We start from the raw sequence: 17,402 nt of genomic DNA on the forward strand, positions 1-17,402 counted from the left end.
TGGGAGAAGACTGGAGTTATTGACTATCCCGAGTTATGAAAGGCCTTAAGGAAAAGGAAAACACAAAATATGAGAGAACATATCTGTGATCTGTGATGCACTTGCGTTACAACTCAACAAAATAAAACTAATGAAATGGCATAGGATGTCTTCCACAGGGACTTAAACGGTAGAGTTTAAAAAGGAGAACGATAACTACAGCCTCTCCACACATAAATTACTTCAGTAGAAAAACAGAAAACAATGAATACAGCCCAGCAACTATTACTTGTAATGTCTGCAAGGATAGAGTAGTATCTTCATAGCTACAAGGTTGAGATTTTGAAGATGTCCACTGTAAGGCCAAAATCTGCCTTTTACTATGAAGGTGAATCTCTCACCAATTAAAAGGGCAAACCGTCAAACCTATCTCAGAATTTACCCTTTTTTTGAATTTTAATTCAAGCAACATGAAGCCCAATCAAGACCAAGAAAAACCATAGAACCTTAAAATGGTTTGGGTTGGAAAGGTCCTTCAAATGTCACCTAGTCCAACCCCCTGCCATGGGTAGGGGCACCTTCCGCTAGACCAGATTGCTCAAAGCCCCATGTGACCTGGTCTTGAACACTTCCAGGGATGAGGCATCCACAACTTCTCTTCCTCCACTGTCTCTCCACTCTCACTGTAAAAAATTTCTTCCTTATGTCTAATCTAAATCTACACTCTTTCACTTTAAAGCCATTGCCTCTTGCCTTGCCACTAAAGGCCTCAATAAAAAGACTCTGTCTTTCTTGAAAGCTCCCTTTATATGTTGACTGATGTACGATGCAATCTATTGTTTTTCAAGTTAACCCAAGAAATGGAAAGACAATCATAATGAAGGCTTACAATCTGCCTCCTATGAAAACACAAGATAAAATACGATTATCCCCTTCAAAACCTATCCCGTTCTCTCCTCATGCAGGCTGATCTGCCTTCATTAGCACCTTGAGTTCATAGTGATGATGAAGCTTGTCTCAGCTTGGGAGGCTCCCTCCCTCTGAAGTAGGAGAAAGTACCTGAAGAGCCCCTGTCAAATCCCTGGAGACATTCAAGGTGAGGCTGGATGTAGTCCTGAGCAACCTGATGTAGTTGAAGATGTCCCTGCTCATTACGGGGTGGTTAATGAATGTTTCTGACTCAGGTAGACTATCTCACTCCCTGTAGCAACAATGATATTCAGAATAATGCTAAAGAATCTGAAAAAAAAAAAAAAACAACCTCACAGACTGGGGGTTCGGTGTCTCCTACCACCACCAGAACAGCAGGAAGGCTTTGAATGATGATTCGTGTTTCTTCAGAACAAGATCTTTTATTTCTTAGCCTGCCCCATCCCCATCAGTTTCTCTAGATCATTTTTAAAAGCACCTACCATTAAATAAAGCTATCAGTTGGATTTTGAAAGAAAAAGTATCTCACTTATCTCATGGAAGTTCTCTATAAGTTGGTGAAGTGTATTTAGCGTTACAAATGGAAATAAAGGTGACTGACTCATTGCCATCCTGCAGCCCAGAGGAAGAGGTCAGAGTAAACACCCAGTTACTGAGGGCCAGTAACCTCTTCATCACACCAAAACAAGCTAGGCTTCTACCACCCTAACTCTGGCTGTTAGAACTCTGACTTTTTCACTCCCCATAAACCACTCCAGAAGTGCAGCATAGGTATATCATTCTCTAAGCCACTTGGAAGAATTCATACACAGTTTTAATCTTTGAAAACCTGACTATCTCTTTCAGCAGCAGTAAGTCATCTTAAAAATGGTTTCACATGAAGGAAGGTTCATTTCTAAAACAGAAGGCAAAATTGGTAATCATACAGGAATTTTGTTGCTGGTCTCCTTGACTCAAGCTCACCGGTTCAATGCACGTGCCTGCAAGACACACTGTCCTCAGCACTGCAGGGGATGCACTGCATGCTCCTGCCTTGCAACCTGCCAGTGCTGCCAAGTAGAGCAGGGGTAGGTGGAGGTCAGCCTCCTTGCAGCATTTGGCAGTCCAGAATATACACAGATCTCAAAATACTCCAAGGACTGCAATTGTGCATTGCTGCTGAAGGTGACACTCCACTTTGTGAGATACAGTTTGTTCCACGAAAGGCACAGTCTTTATTCTTAGACAGCAGACTATGCCTTTCCAGCTATGCCCCAGAAGACCATGCCGAATAAGTATGTTCAAAAGAATCACAGGCAAAAGAAGGGTTTTATTTTCTGCATTAGCTAGCAACAAGTGCACTTCTGCACTTCAAGGTTTTCCTGTTTCTGAAGCACTTTGTAAACATTACTAAGTACTCTCCTGTGAGCTTAACAAGTATTACTAGCAGTAATGTACTAACCACTGGCACATACTACCCCATCACTGAGTTAGGAAAATGATTAAAGACCAAAGGAAAACCCCCCAAAGCTAGAAGACACATCTTCAGGTGAAAATGAAATATATGACTTGGATTGTCAAATGTACAGTAGCTGTCACCAGAATAAAATTAATGTCCTGCTAAAGAGGAGGTTTATAACACAGTGCATTTGTTTACTGTGTCATATTACTATTACAGTTTCCATAGAAACAGGAGAGAATTAGGAAATTTCAGCACTGGGCAACAAATTCCAATGATTTTTTTTTTAAGAATTGTTATATATACATACATATATGTATATATATGGTGCAAATACAATTCATCAGCAAGTCTTATACTCAGGTATATGAAATATGGATCACTGTAGTCCCAGCACAGAGGGGCTCATGACTGAACATGACTTCTAAGTCTTTATGGGAGCAAAAGAAAAGACGCATCCTTAACACACATTAGTAACAATCCACACCATGCTGGTCCTTCTACTTCAGGCTTTTCAGTTTCATATTGCTTCCTACAGCTGCTCTCCAAATGAGTATAAAAAGTACTTGAAGCATTTTCAAAATATACTTCCCTTTCCCCGAAGCTTATGTAATATCTCATCCCTTACATTTATAATCACCTACAGCTTAACCATGATGTAATTTCTTATGCCTTGTGGGCTGATTTCTGTGACTCACAACTTCCAAATATATTTGTGAAGGTGGTTCATGAATTAAACTTCTGTCAGCTGAAGCCTCCAGCATTGTTCTGCCCATGTTCAGTATGGAGGCTCCTGGCTCACCAAAAGTTTTAATGGTACAGTAGAGAGATTCAGTCCTCAGTTTAAAAAGGACATTCAAGAAGCCATTATATAAGGTAAGACAGACTGCAAATGCCCCCGTGGTTATTCCCCAGTAAGTTTAGGTTTCCTATATAGACCATGGAAAATCTTCAGATGATTCATCCCTGGGGTTTGCTGTCAGATGAGCACAGTTGTGAACTATGCTTCTAGTAGTTTCTCTGGTACTGTACTCTTACCTCCCACTTCTTCCCCAGTTTGAAGCTGTGTCCAGGTAAGACCTGAAAGAACCTGGGACAGCAGCTTTGGTCAACTACAAATTCACATTTCCCCACTTAAGCATTTAGCTACCTGAGTCTAGCAAACAGATTTTTAATAAAATCAGTATAATCTATGAGTAACAACATGTACCTAACCTTGTAGAATTACTGTCGCAGAAGTATACTGAAAGATCACCTTCCATTATGGTGAAACATCTTCACCTTCTCTGCCTCTTTCCTGTCCTAGTGATCTTTGACTCGAGAAGGTTAAGCTAATACGACAGGTTTTGCTGTTCCTCAGCACAGCAGAGGCTTTTCCTCTGCTTTTCCCTGCCTAACAGCATCACTCATCTTGGCTGGCAGTTTGGGAGAGATTCTCTGGAGATACAATTGATGTCATACACAATGCAGAGTCATACTGAGACAACTAAGCCACATGTGTGGAAGCATTTGCTACTGTTTAATCTCAAGTGCAAAGGGCGCAGCACTGCCTCCCATAACATACTTCTACAATGAGCATCACAAACAGCTTTGGGGATTGTATACATTATTGGTGTGGAAGCGTTTGGTATTTCTCATTGTGAATGAAGGGAGACAAGTGGTTAAATTATTGCCTGTTGTGCAGGGTTGTAGACATTAGCAGCTGTTATTTATAGTACCTATTATGTTATAGTATCCAAACAACAGGAGAACCACGTCATACAGAAATACTAGAAATAAAATCATTCTAGCACAGGAAAAGCATTTTAAGCACAGAGAAAATCACTGTAGTTTATCTTTAAATGGAAAGTATGAACAGCTCAGATGTTCTGATAATGAAATGTATGTTTTAGTACTCCCATCCCACAAGCTAATACAAGAAATAGGAAGGGCAGGAAAAAATGTATGTTAATAAAGGCAGCTGAAAGAAAACAGGTACGTCTGAATGAGGTCTCCATTAGTACGTCAGTGGAAGTGGGATGTCCTTTTCTGGAAAAGGCACAGCTGGAAGGAAAGAGAGCTCTCATGATTTTAATCATGGGGAGGGTCGTATGCTACACCTTTTCAAACCTATTATTCAATCCTAGGGAGTTAAATACAAGCCCAAAGCATGTGACAGACTATTCCAAATTAAGCATCATGCCATACAGCAGAAAAACATTGTTCGGGCATGTTACGAAAACAGAAGTTATCTAACACTGTGAGCACCTTAGATACAGAACCCAATCCTCCATACTCTCACACTCTTCTAGTAAAAAGGGGTGGTGGATGGGGGTGTGGTAGTGGAGAAAGACATAATAAAGCAAACCACAGTTTCTCGAAACAGATTTCCTTTTAGAAGTTAGCAAGGTGAATTCTAGTCCTTATTTTTTCCAATTACATTATTTTTGTAAGAAAGCTTTTATGACAAAACCCATTATTCCCACATCCCTTTTAATCTTCAGAACCCTGAGGACCTTCCTCAAAATTGGGGAGTACAATACAGCTGAAGTGAACCTGGGAGAAAGCACTTCTGATGCTGTTTCCACTGCTTATTTCTCTCAGGACAGGGAGTCTTCCTAGGTTTTGAAAGGACATATTTTTATGACAAAAATCCTCTTAAACAGTTGAATTTTGATTTAAGGGAAAAAGGAATACAACCAACATGTTAAGAAATCAATAGCAAATAATACATATCTATTACTTCTATACTTTACACAACTGAATTATGTACGATTAATGCATACCAGCCAAGAGATCTGTCTTTTCTTCCAAGTTTCCTCAAAGCAGTTGGAGAGAAGCAAGACACTACTGAAACAGGGAAGGCAGACACTTCTGTGTAGGCACCCTGAGACCTTTAAAATGCGAGAGAATAGGATTTTTTGGCCTACAAAAAATTATCTGGTAATGAAATATCAGTATGGTCTACTCTACCCATGTGAAACCAATGAATCCAAGGCTCTTCCAGCATTACAGCTGTATTCCTCTGAGATCCAGACTAATTCCCTGTGCTCCACACCACTGACTGGTTCTAGCAAACAGTACTAACATTTTACCTCACTCACTGTATGAGTCTATCTTTCAGTTCCTCTGCTCAATTACATGCTCTTTAACTCTACCCACACATTGGACTGTGTTGGCCAAATCATACAGTTTGGCAGTGGACTTCAAAACTATGTTCCTCTGCAAGAAAGTGCATGTGTATAGTACACTGAGACACACATATACACCCCCTCAGTCCGTGTGACTTATATACTGCCTGGGCAACCATTTCACAAATAAATGAAAGCACTAAAAAATAAAAATCCTAAACTCTGACATATAGAAATCAGTCATTCTACATAGTGCTTTCATTTAGCAGTATTTAGTCACAGTACGAACATGACCCGTTACCAGAGCTGCCTGCAGTTGCTGCTGCTGCTGATTTGCACTTCTCTCTTCCTTCAGTGACTTAGCTGTACACACGGGGAGTGTTTTACAAAACATTCCAGAAATAAAGGTCAAGTAAGCTTTCTTGCAAGAAATGCTGTTTTCTGGAGAAAATTTCCTTCCTACACACCTTCAGCCACAGGGGCTCTTACGATGTTAGGCAAAGAGACTGCAAACACATATATTCACATTTCTGCCTCTAGAATTAAGCTTCACTCAATAAGAGCCCCTTCTTCAGACCCTGCTCCCCCTACTCATGATGGCAAGACTGCTGTGAAAGTGCTATTTTACAGCTAACCGTTTATATCCAGACCTGAGAGCCCAGGGACTAGTCAGCACTCACCTTTCAGGGGAGCACATTTTATTTATCTTGGAAATTTTAACTTGACATCTAAACATCAGTGAAATCTCTTGCTCAGTCTTTTCTTTTTAAGACTACATAGTTTTGGATGAAACACAACTGTGACTTTTCAGAACAGTACTAAGAGGAACTTTCAGGAGGAACTAGTTGTAGCAGAGGAACTTGAACTCCAAAAAGGACTTCATACTGTGCTAACAGCCAACTAGGACACTGTGCAAAGACTCGAACACCAGCACACTGTACTGTGACCACGCTTTTTACTCCATAAGCAGAATGGCACAGATATCTTCACCAGATGAAGTCTTAAAACAGTTTCATGCTCACACATAGCAGAGTAAGGGTATGTGTCTGCCCTGTCCAATTATTTTATTTGTGTTTATTAGCTCAATGCCTCTAAGTCTTGATACTGAAGTCTGAGGACCTATTGATCCTGATATAATAGACTTGACCCCTTTGAAGATCTGAGTCTACCCCAAACTGCCTATATTTCTGCACCACAGAGACCATATTTTAGTGGATTAAGCTGGAAAGTCCTAGATACAAATCAAATAAGACAAGATAGTCTTCTGGCTGGTTTGAGACTGAAAATTAATAGTTCCTTATTTCAGCTAAACATCTAGCAGAACTAAGTCTAAAATGACCCAGAAGATGCAAACTAACTTTAGAAGATAATTTCTTTCACAGCCTGCAGGTTTCCTATTAGCATCACTGCAAACTACCTGGTTTTCAGTGCCAGTCATGGCTTATCCTGATTCATAATCCCTGGGTGAAGTGGAACCAAAGCCCTGGTCCGTTACTGCTATGCTGCCTGTACTGCTGATCTTCTGTAGATATGAGAAAAGCTAGGGGTAACAAAAACCCTAATGGAAAACAAAGTTTGGGCAATAGGCTTATATTCATCTTGTAGGCTGTGGTGCAGGGAAGAGAATCAGGAAATCAGGAAGTGAAATCCCACCCACTCAAATATTAGAATAAAAGATTTTGGTATCTTTACTCAAACCTTCTGGTTTTAGCTATTCAAATTACATTCATCCCTACTGTCCCCTTTCCAGAACTGAACTGGTATTAAATAGTAACAAGCAAACAAAAAAGCATTTCTTTTTCAAGTCAACCAAGTCTTCTGGAAGAAGAAACGACACAGGCTAAAGTATATGACAGTTTTTCTGTTTTTTAAAAATAGGACATTAGTTTATCAAAGATGATGCCATGTTTAGGGAACTGTCACGTGCCATGTTAGAGAACTGTTATACCACATGTATTCTCTTCTTAAGAAATCCAGGGGGTGAAAAAAGGCTCCTATTTCAATAAGTTACAAACAAAACATGCCAGGTTTAGAGGCATGCTAGTGCAACATACATGAAAGAGGAAAGAAGTGGAACTTGCTAACCCAGATGACAAAATTTAACTAGAGGGAAGACAGGATGAATAGTCTTTAGGTATACAAAAGATATTTGCAAGGATCTGAGAAATAAGAAGCAACCATTGTCCACACAAGTTAATGAGCTTAAGCTGCCACAAGGAAGGCTCAGGATACATATCAGGAAGTTTTCAGCAGTGGGGATGAGGAAGCTGAATAAAAGGCCTGGAAAGGCCAAAAAATCCTCTGTCAGAAAGAGGTAGGTATAGCTCATTGTCCTTGGGGCATAATGTATGCCTGCTCCCTCCCCGTTCCTGACTCCATGCTAACTTGACTGGCCACTTCTGACCAAGATAGAAGAAAGAGATCTGGCCTAAAGATCCTGGACCTTCTCTTCCCAAGGACAGGCTAACACAGAGCCATAGCTGGAGTTCAGCCACTGAGGAAAAGCAGAAGAGTGCATATAAGAATATGCTGCTCGCAATAAGCAGAAATTATATCCCACTGTACCCCCATCTGTACAATGACTGCCCCACAATCCTGACTTTGCTGGTTGGTAGTGCCAGTAATGTGAAGGAAAAAAAGGAGAGCAGGAATGCCTAGGGAAACATGAGAGCCCTAAATTATATTCTGAATGCATTAGCGGGTATCCTTGGTTTCACTTTCAGCCCAGAGTATTTAAATTAGATGCTCTCCTAACTGGATGGTTTCCTCCCCGGGGTCAAGCAGCACTAGTCAATTAATTCCTGTCAGCATTTTCCACAATGCAAGCCATGTTTGAAAGAAGTTCTGTCACAGGTTATCACCTCTGACTCGCACCCTTTCATCAGTTTATGCTTGCACAGTCCAGTTCTCCCTTCTTCATATTCTTCTGGTGAGTCCTGACACCTCTACAGAGTTATGGTAACAAATATTGCTCATAACAGCTCTCCTGGCAGGTCTTACTTCTTATTTTTCAGAAGTTGGCATTGTATGCCAAGCCAGCTGAAAGCAAAACAACCTTGGTACCAAGCTGTAAGAACTTCCGGATTAACTAGAAGATTAAGAGAATACTTACTTCTGCTTTATTTTCACCCTCTAATTCCCATTTCCATGGAAACCAGGCTGGAAAGTATCAGCAGGCAGCCTGCAGCTGAACATCTGAATGAGAACACACATGTTGAACTCAGAAAGCAGACAGCAGGTGAAACCTGCAAGAACTGTTTAAAAATCTATAGCTATGTCTTGAAAGTAAAAGGACAATCTCAGTTTAAGCAAAGAACTTCTAAAGAGGATGATACATAACCCTAGTGAATATTCTTGCATTGTACCAGCTGGTAATCTGACTTTCGTGTCTACAAAACAGAGGAATAAAATTTTTTTATCTCAATGCCACAGGACAAAAATTCATCACAATTAATTAAGTACTTCAAAATTTTCAGATGGAAGATTACATGCTCGTGAATATGGTAAATTATTCTTGTAAAAGGACTTTGGTTTCTGAACACTGTCTTGCAATTCCTTCTGTGAAATCAAACTGGCTGCTGTAAGCTCATACATACACATAGTCATTTGGATGGCTGTTCCTACAAACATTCATTACAATTGAGTAAATATATATACAAAAGAATTAACTAGCAGTTAGTAAGTAATGTAACTGTATTTCTAGTAACTGTGCTAATTAAAAAACACATTGTTTTTGAGCACCAATCCACAATATAGTTGTAGATTTAGTTAAGAATAAAAGCAATATTAGTTTTCTTATCCAATTTAGTAAACTTTAATGCAAGAATTATTTTTAATACTCTCTTAGATTTTTCTCCTGTTTAGTATTTGATCTTCAAGCAAGAGGAAGAAAAGCAAACAAGCGAAGAATGAAACATTGCTGTCTTGGGCTATACTTTACCCAATGAAGAGATTAGTTATTATCAAACTCCTGCTTCTGTATATAAAGTAAGTACCGCTCTCTCAAAAAGATATCGTTCATTCTTTGCAGAGAGCAGAACACTGGTCACACCTTTTTTCCAATGTACAGTGGACAAAAGAGAATTATTATAAAGAAGATTTTAACATCTTGTGCAAGTTCAATGTCATCACTCAAGAGCTGACCTGAAAATGGGTGATGAAGAAACTTCAGACAGCATAAATCAGCACAAATCTTTTTTCTTTCCCTTTTTTTTTTCTTTATTTGAAAGAGTATTGTTCAAAGTTTAAAAGAGCTATTTATCAGAACCAAGTCAGTACGTTAGGTGTAGATGATGTTTACTGTATCTACATTCTACTTCTCCATGATAGGGTAAATTCAAGCTTAAAGTATCAAAGAACAAATCAACCAAAGAAACTGTTAGTGACTATTGATTCGTTCCTTCCTTTGGGATCTTCAGTGGAAAAAATGAGCGCAAGTTTGCAGTCCACAACATTAAACCCATGGCTACAACAGGAAAGGATACTACAGAAGCTGTGCAATTTCCTTGCATGACAGAAAATAATAATTGTGGATCAAGAACAAAACAGCGGTAAACAAGGCACACAACTATCAGCATCTCTACAGCGCAAGAATGTCCATTTAACAGCTGCAGTAATGGTAAATATTGGACAGAGTACGTTTTGTTAGTGAGTCCCATTGATAAGTCAGGTTTTACTGCACAATTATCATAACTAAAAAACTTGCTAAGGGGGAAGGAAGTGGGGAAGAACAGCCTTAGCATCTGCTTAAGGTTTACAGAAGTGACTATGCAGTAACAAGAGGGACTTCTGTCTTGGCTGAAGAGTTCCCGTAGGCAGGGGATGGGTTGTTGCTGGGAAATACTTATAAAGGAAATTAGTATTGGCTGTATGTGTACACAGAGGGTGGTAGATGTCCATCAAAAGGTGTGGGTTATTTCTCCCAGGTGGAGCTGCAGAGAGAGAGATGGTTATAATTCAAGAAAAATAATCAAGCTGCTCCCCACTAGGTCATTAGCACCTTCACACTGTTTCCCCTTATGATCTTGTTAGTAACACCTGTACAGAGCATGTAACTGCTTTGCTTCCAATTAACTTTATAATTGCTAATGCATCCCAGCTGTTGCTGACTGGTTAAGTTACAGGAGATGGAAAGAAACAGAGAAAGGATAGCAATAAAGTTCTTCTACTATTGTCTTGGCATTTATGAAGTAAATGCTGAATAAAGGTGTCTGCTCTGAGATCTTTTGCTTCTTAAGGCACAGAGTATGTGGCAAATAGAGGTTCTGGGTATCAGTTAACATGATAATGAGCATGCATTATGCCAGTGTATGCCATATGAACTTTTAATTTAGTAATGAAAATACATTTATGATTAATGGAAAGCTGCAAATAACACTGAAGGAATGAAACATCACTATTAGGAAAGCTTAATGCAAGCAGTCAACTAGCAGCTTTATTTAGAGATTGAGATTTTGTAAATGTTTTACATGTTTGAAAAATGAATCATTCTTTAACCTTCGAAACAACTCATCTTGTTAAATATGGGCCTTCTTCCAAGTTGCATTGCTGTGGAATAGCTGAATTACTTTTTTCATCCTCCCTTTTGAAAGGCTCTGTTTTTACAGCCAAGTTATAAGCGCTGAGAACAAAAGTTCATGGTAGAAGTACTGTCACCAGGGGAAGGTGATAGTTACTCAAATGTATCTTTTTTTCCATGCACAGCTCTTTTCTCCAGTTTACAAATACAGAATATCAAGAATGACAGAGTAAATCTTGCAACTTCAAACTCTTTACACGGTGTAGAAAGGGACACAGGGACAAGCAATTTTCTAGCATACTGACAATCTGGGGTCATACTACTTTTGAGGCTAATTGTATATATTCCCCAAGAATCAAGGTAAGGCTAGGTCTGAAGGGCAGCCAGATAAAGGAATGGCCTGGCAGCAATGGCCCCATCATTCCCAAAGGCTTGTTTCTTTCTAAATGTTCAAAAACTGTGTAAATGAGTCCTTCAATTACATAGTTTAGTGGTGGTCTTGGCAGTCTTGGGGTAATGGTTGGACTTGATCTTAAAGGTCTTTTCCAACCCAGTTGATTCTATAATTCTTTCTCTGGGGCTCAGCTCCTGTGCTGACATTGTAAAACAGGCTGGTTGTGGGGGCACTCCTGACTGAGGAGCCCAGGACCCCCAACCTGGCCATGCCTGAACTGTTAAATAGATATAAACAAGTAGGGAAACTACTGTTGTATATCCCCCTTTTACACATCCCTACTCCCTGCAGCATCTGTGCTCTTCCCTAATGATTTCGGAGGTCTCACCTTAAGCTTCTTCCCCCATCCCTGCCCCTACTCCATTTCTCTTTATCCTTCTCTCCTCATTAGGAAGAACACCTAAGTTTGCACATTGCTAAAGTCCTCCAAATGGCAGCTGTTGACCACAGACATAGACCTACAGCTTGCAATCAGGCAATTTTTCCTGGCTCACGTGATGAGAATGGAGCTGGACAAGATTATACAAGATACATATATTTGAACGTAAATAGCTTGTTCCATATTTATGCACAAATGTGTGTTATTACAAACGTAATTAATGCCTTCTTAGTTTGGACTAGTTGATTCAGACATAATCAAACAAGTCAATGGTTCATGTATCTCATGAACTCAATGGACTCCATGAATAATACTCAAAAATTCAATTGTTCCTCCAGAAAGAAGCTGAAAAATCCACAGTACAGAAATCTGTCTTCTTCTCACTGCCAAGTATTTAAACATCATGAACGGAGAAAATGTGGAAAATGAAATACTGACATCATTTACTTTGCATCTGCTGGCAACTCTCAACTATATAATAGGTAGCCATAGAAATACTTAACTGCAGCAGTCACACAGAAGCAACAGAAGTTACAGTTATTTTCATACCGAAGCATGTTTGAGTTGTACAGCAGTTGTTACATACCAAAACCTGATAGGCTTTCTCTCTTCAGAGATCTTAGTTCAAAATTTGCAAAAGCTAATTTTACATTAGTAAGCTCCTCCCTTCTCTTATGCCCCAATGGAAGCACTTTTGAAGGTGACTGGGATTTTAGATAAATGGCTTTCTTGATATTGATTACAAAGGCATGTTTCTCCCTCTGCAGATAAGTGTTCACAGTCTTACTGCCCAACTCCAGGCCATCACTTCAGGTAACACTAGCCTTGATATCCACTGTATACATATCTGTACAAGTCAAGAAGAGTTGGTCAAAGGAACCTGGATTTTTCTTTTTTCTTTTATTTGAAATATAAGACAATCAGCATGGGACATCAGCACGGGAGCACATAGATTGGGCTGAGGTCATTATATCATGAGTCCTTAGTCAAGTTTTCAGGAAAGCTTGACATAAATGTGAATGCCAAAGTCTCTAATCTATTCACTGGTTATGAACTTTCAAATTCTTGCTAGCAGACATGTATTATTAATTGTCTTACTATGGTACTTCTTCCATAATCACAGATGAAAATGGAAACGAGATTTTTGAATGCAGAACTCATTTGAGCAGTTGCAGGTAACCACAGGTCACACTACATTTCAACACAGTTGTCAAGTTCTCTGTGCAATTACCCTTAGTGCAAACTCAGACAGTGCCTGAAATACAAGTAATAGCAAGCCAAGAAACAAACTGATGTGTTTCAATGTTAGCCATTGGGAAAGAGGAAATGATGCCTTAGAAGCCGCAAGCAATCAATCACATATGTTTTACGATTAAAAATAAGCTATATTGTTCCTCCTACTTCTCTGAAATTAGTCTGTTAAACCAAATTCACAATTGCATATGCTAACACTTTCACCCAATTTTAAAATTATTAAAAAGATTTTTAAAAAATTATTTCCCTATAATGAAAAAAATTAAATCATCACTTTCTTCTTGTCCATGTAACCGTTCTCAACAACTGATTTGTTTTGGCCACAAACATATTACTTTAAGTCTCCTCCTGCACAATAGCAAGGCATCACTAGTGATACTCCTTCTGTCTACTCCTTTAGTCTACTCCTCTAGTCTCTGAAAAGCATAAAGCAAGCATTCATCTGCAGTCAGAGTTATGCTTAAGACTCAGTGCTTAACGCCTTTACGAATCAACAGGACCAGACTGCAGGCTTCAGCGTTAAACCCCTTTCTTGCCAAAATTGGAACTCTATAATTAACAACAGAGATGCTTCAGGGGTTCATACAAATACCTTTAAAAGCAAGACCTGATAGCAGTCTCTACAACAGCAACAGCTCCAGGAAGTTAACAGAATGCACAAAAATGAAGGTAATTTCATCAAAACCACCAAGTTGTCACTCCCTTGAAGAGAACTTCAGTGACCATAAATAGCAAACAAGGCTTCTCAATATTATCCAATTCATGTTTGCATTCCTCCAAATCATGTTAGAATATTAATCATTAAGAAAAAGGTTTACCTGTGTTCCTGTCAGGTAAAATACAGCAATGCTTCTGCAGTATGCCAGGCAGAACCTGTTGCAACAAAGAAACAGATGTTAATGTACATAACATCTGAACATCATATGAACAAGAGCCAATGATTGCTAGAGTCCATATCTGATCAAGCTTTGTGTTCTCATACTGCATCCAAATTAGCTATCATGCAATGCAAATGTGAACCCTGTTTATTAGGAACTGCACACGGAGAAGTCTTACAAAATTAACTGCTTACTACCTCCTTGTAATGTTAGTTTCACCCTCTCCCGTAGACTACAGTATTAAAAAGTTCAGTAAAAGGACGTAAGAACATAATTAAATATGCCCAACTTAGAGAGTATGCTATCAGTCAGTGATGTTGCTGTTCCTGTGATTTTGCACATACAGCCCCAGGGTAATAAGACCTATCTTTTTATAAATCGCTCAGGACCAAACTTCAAAGCACAGCATTTCCATCCTCACATAGCCAGTTCCAGCAGACAATATAAAACTCCAGAACCTAAGTAGGAAACTCAAGGGAATGGTGACAGGGAAGATCCCAGGTTTGTGGTCCACTATGGCCACCATGCTGAGATACTGGTAGTAGACAGCAAGAAACGCTGCAGAAGCCCCTATCATCACTGGTCCCTTCTTATAGCAGGACCTCACCCTTCTTCACAGATTTACACATTGAAGTCACTTGTTCTGGTGTAGGTAATCAGCTTCGGTGCTCCTACCAGAAGCCAGTCACCTGTACTTGAAGGACTCAAGACCTTATTTTAATCTGTAAACTTTTAAATCTATAATTTACAACCTCTACAATGCTACCAACATCAGTTAAACTGTAGCTTGAAATTTAAATGCTTTTCCATGTTTGAAAACAAGTCAATTAAAAATCATGCTCTGAGATTTCTTCTTTAAATTTTATCTTGGAGGTCAATATGAACCCTTAAAGGTAGGTTCTACAGACGGCATAACCACTGTCTGGAAATGCTGGGCGACTGCAAACACCACCACAGCTTGCATTAAGTTTTGGAAACACTTTAGGGAATAGAGATGGTTTTGTTTTTCACAAAGACTGCTATTGCTGTTTGGCCAAGGTTAATAGCTAGGGATGAGACAGCTGAGATTCAGACACAGCACCCCTACAGTGGCACTGTCCCCATCCCACCCTGCAGGACTTTTCCAATACATTCACCAGCAACCCCAGGGAGATGGACACTTTGGCTTGTGTGTCCTAAAACACAACAAATTAAAGTCTTAAGAAACTTGCTGCACCATGGTTCCACCTGAATGCACACATGCAGAGGCAGGGACATCGCAAAACCGAGCTTTTGTTGCCATTATAACTTGAAGAGTCAGTCTGTGGACAAAAAAGCTTTCCTGGACAAAAAACAGTGGATAGAACTGACTGAGATAAGAACAGTATCGCCCCCCAACTCTTCTAAACTCTACTGAAAGCACAGCATTTACATGTAAGCTCTTACAAATGTAATTCACTTGCTCTGGCACAATTCTGAAGTTAAGCTTGTGGATAAAAGGGAAAACAAATTGGTTTTAAGCACCAGCTATTAGGCAGAGGGTAATAGAGTCAGATCCCCAGAGGTACATATCAACCACAATAGCAGGAAACTGCTTTGTTGCAAATACAACTTATGGTCACATTTGGGGCTTTGTCACATTACTTTACCTACATCTTGCTAAGAACCATATTTTCCTCAAATTCTTTCTAGAACACTCTTTCACACACACACACGTGTAGACTTCTGTCCTGGAGAGGTGCAGGTCTGTCACTGCCAGGGTTTCTGGAGGAAAGCCAGATGAGTGCCTCCTTCCCTAGACATGACCTAAGACCCTGTGGGTTACCCATGGCCACTCTTGAAAGTCCACAAACTTTGAGGGAAGAAGGTAAATGTACAATAGGTTCACAGCCACTTATTTCCAAGATGTGCACCGGTCTTTTACTTCACTCTGTTGCAACCCTGTTTAAGCAGCTCCCACCATGCTGAAGTTAAGATACTTGACATTACGGCTCCTGCCTGCAGAAACAATCTCGGCAGGAGGCAGACCAAGCTGAGGAACACGTGGACATTCCATACTTCCAAATTTCTGCATGCTCAGCTATACCAGCTAATCACCATCCTTTCTCATCTCTTTGGGTCTACACAATTTGCTTCCTTAAGTATAAATCCTTCTCACTTGAAGCAGTCTCAAAGCTAGCCTGTTTGCTTCAGGGCAGACTATTTGAGGGAATAAAGGGGGACTTGAACCAAAGTGTCATGTTGCCTTACCTTGATTCAGAGGCAGCTTGTATTTTAAGAATAATCAATAGCACGAATAACAATCTTCTGAAAAGCACATTCATCATTCCACAGTGTTTCTTACAGTTTAAAATTAAAAACCCCAATAATTCTCAGGGGTACAATGTTACATTGTACACACTGTAGCATTTGCCTTATGGCCATGGATATAAATAACAGCAGAGACTTACAGGCATCAAAAGCATAAAAATTAGAAGCAGAGAACAAAGAAATCCTCAAATGAACAGAGACACTCTTTCAAAGCAGTGTAACACAAAGACTGAATTTAAAAAAACACTGTCTTACTCAGACATAAAGTAACATTTAGTTCCTAGTGAATCTGTCACATTTTCTTCCCCACATTCACGAACCATGGAGAAGCATTATGAATTTATTATGAGGAGCCAGTTAATCAAATCAAGACAAATTAAAATAAGAGACAGAAAAAGCAGGTCTGGAGTAGCGAGATAATTTCAATGGGGAAAAAAAAAGCTCTAGAACATAATTTTTCCTTCCTGGTAGACTGTATATAGGTAAGAGAGTAGTCATACCAAAAAGCATAAGCTGGAAAAGCATTTATTTGTCCATTCCCTTCTCTCCCTTAAGTGTTAAATAGGCAAACAGTATGGCAGAAGCTAAAACAATGTTTCCTTCTCCCCAGCCCTTTCACATGTTTACCCTGCACAAAGCCAGTTTCTGGCTGGTAGGAGTTTGATATCAACCTCCCACTTACTTATCTACAGTATACAGATTTTTACACTGTACCCATCTCCATGGTATCCAAGAGCCTCTTCACACTGCTCTCCTCCCACTTTCTCTCCACTCTGTTTCTCTATAGGGAAAATGACAGGAGAATTCCTCAGCAAAATTTTCACCTTTCCCTCAACATGTCTCTCCTTTCCCCCGCTACTTTCCTTTCATTCATTTGCATGCTCTAATCCCCAGTTTATTCCTTAAAATGCCTTATGGCTCACAGCTTTTTTTTAATTTCACAGATAATCCCCAGATTTTGTTGTTGTTGTTGTTGTTGTTGTGGGTTTTTTGTTGTTTGTTGGTTTGATTTGTTGTTGTTTTTTTTTGGGGGGGGGGTTGTGGTTTGCAACTTTACCTGCACAGGTAATTTGAGTGAGAATCTTCACCCAAATCAGACAAGGAATGATTTCTGCTGTAGAAATCAAAACATGGGAGCAACTGGAGGGATTCAAATGTAGGGAAATAAACAGA

The 17,402-nt window shown here is 39.5% G+C and overlaps 1 protein-coding gene across 8 annotated transcripts in view; it reads right to left on the reverse strand.

The window, feature by feature from the left end:
* The window catches only part of DLGAP2 (DLG associated protein 2), a 463,300-nt gene that overhangs the window by 367,997 nt on the left and 77,901 nt on the right, over positions 1-17,402 (reverse strand). For 7 of the 8 annotated variants that reach the window (XM_062626232.1, XM_062626252.1, XM_062626227.1 and 4 more), the window contains one exon: positions 13,881-13,935. In XM_062626232.1, the coding sequence (XP_062482216.1) occupies positions 13,881-13,935 (55 nt within the window). Of the gene's footprint in view, positions 1-13,880; positions 13,936-17,402 lie in introns of those variants that run through there. The other variant, XM_062626240.1, reaches the window with a different exon arrangement.

Source organism: Pezoporus occidentalis, unplaced genomic scaffold (assembly GCF_034315485.1).
Source record: "Pezoporus occidentalis ecotype Australia unplaced genomic scaffold, CSIRO_AGI_Poc_V1 ctg29, whole genome shotgun sequence".
NCBI classification, from domain to species: Eukaryota; Metazoa; Chordata; class Aves; order Psittaciformes; family Psittacidae; genus Pezoporus; species Pezoporus occidentalis.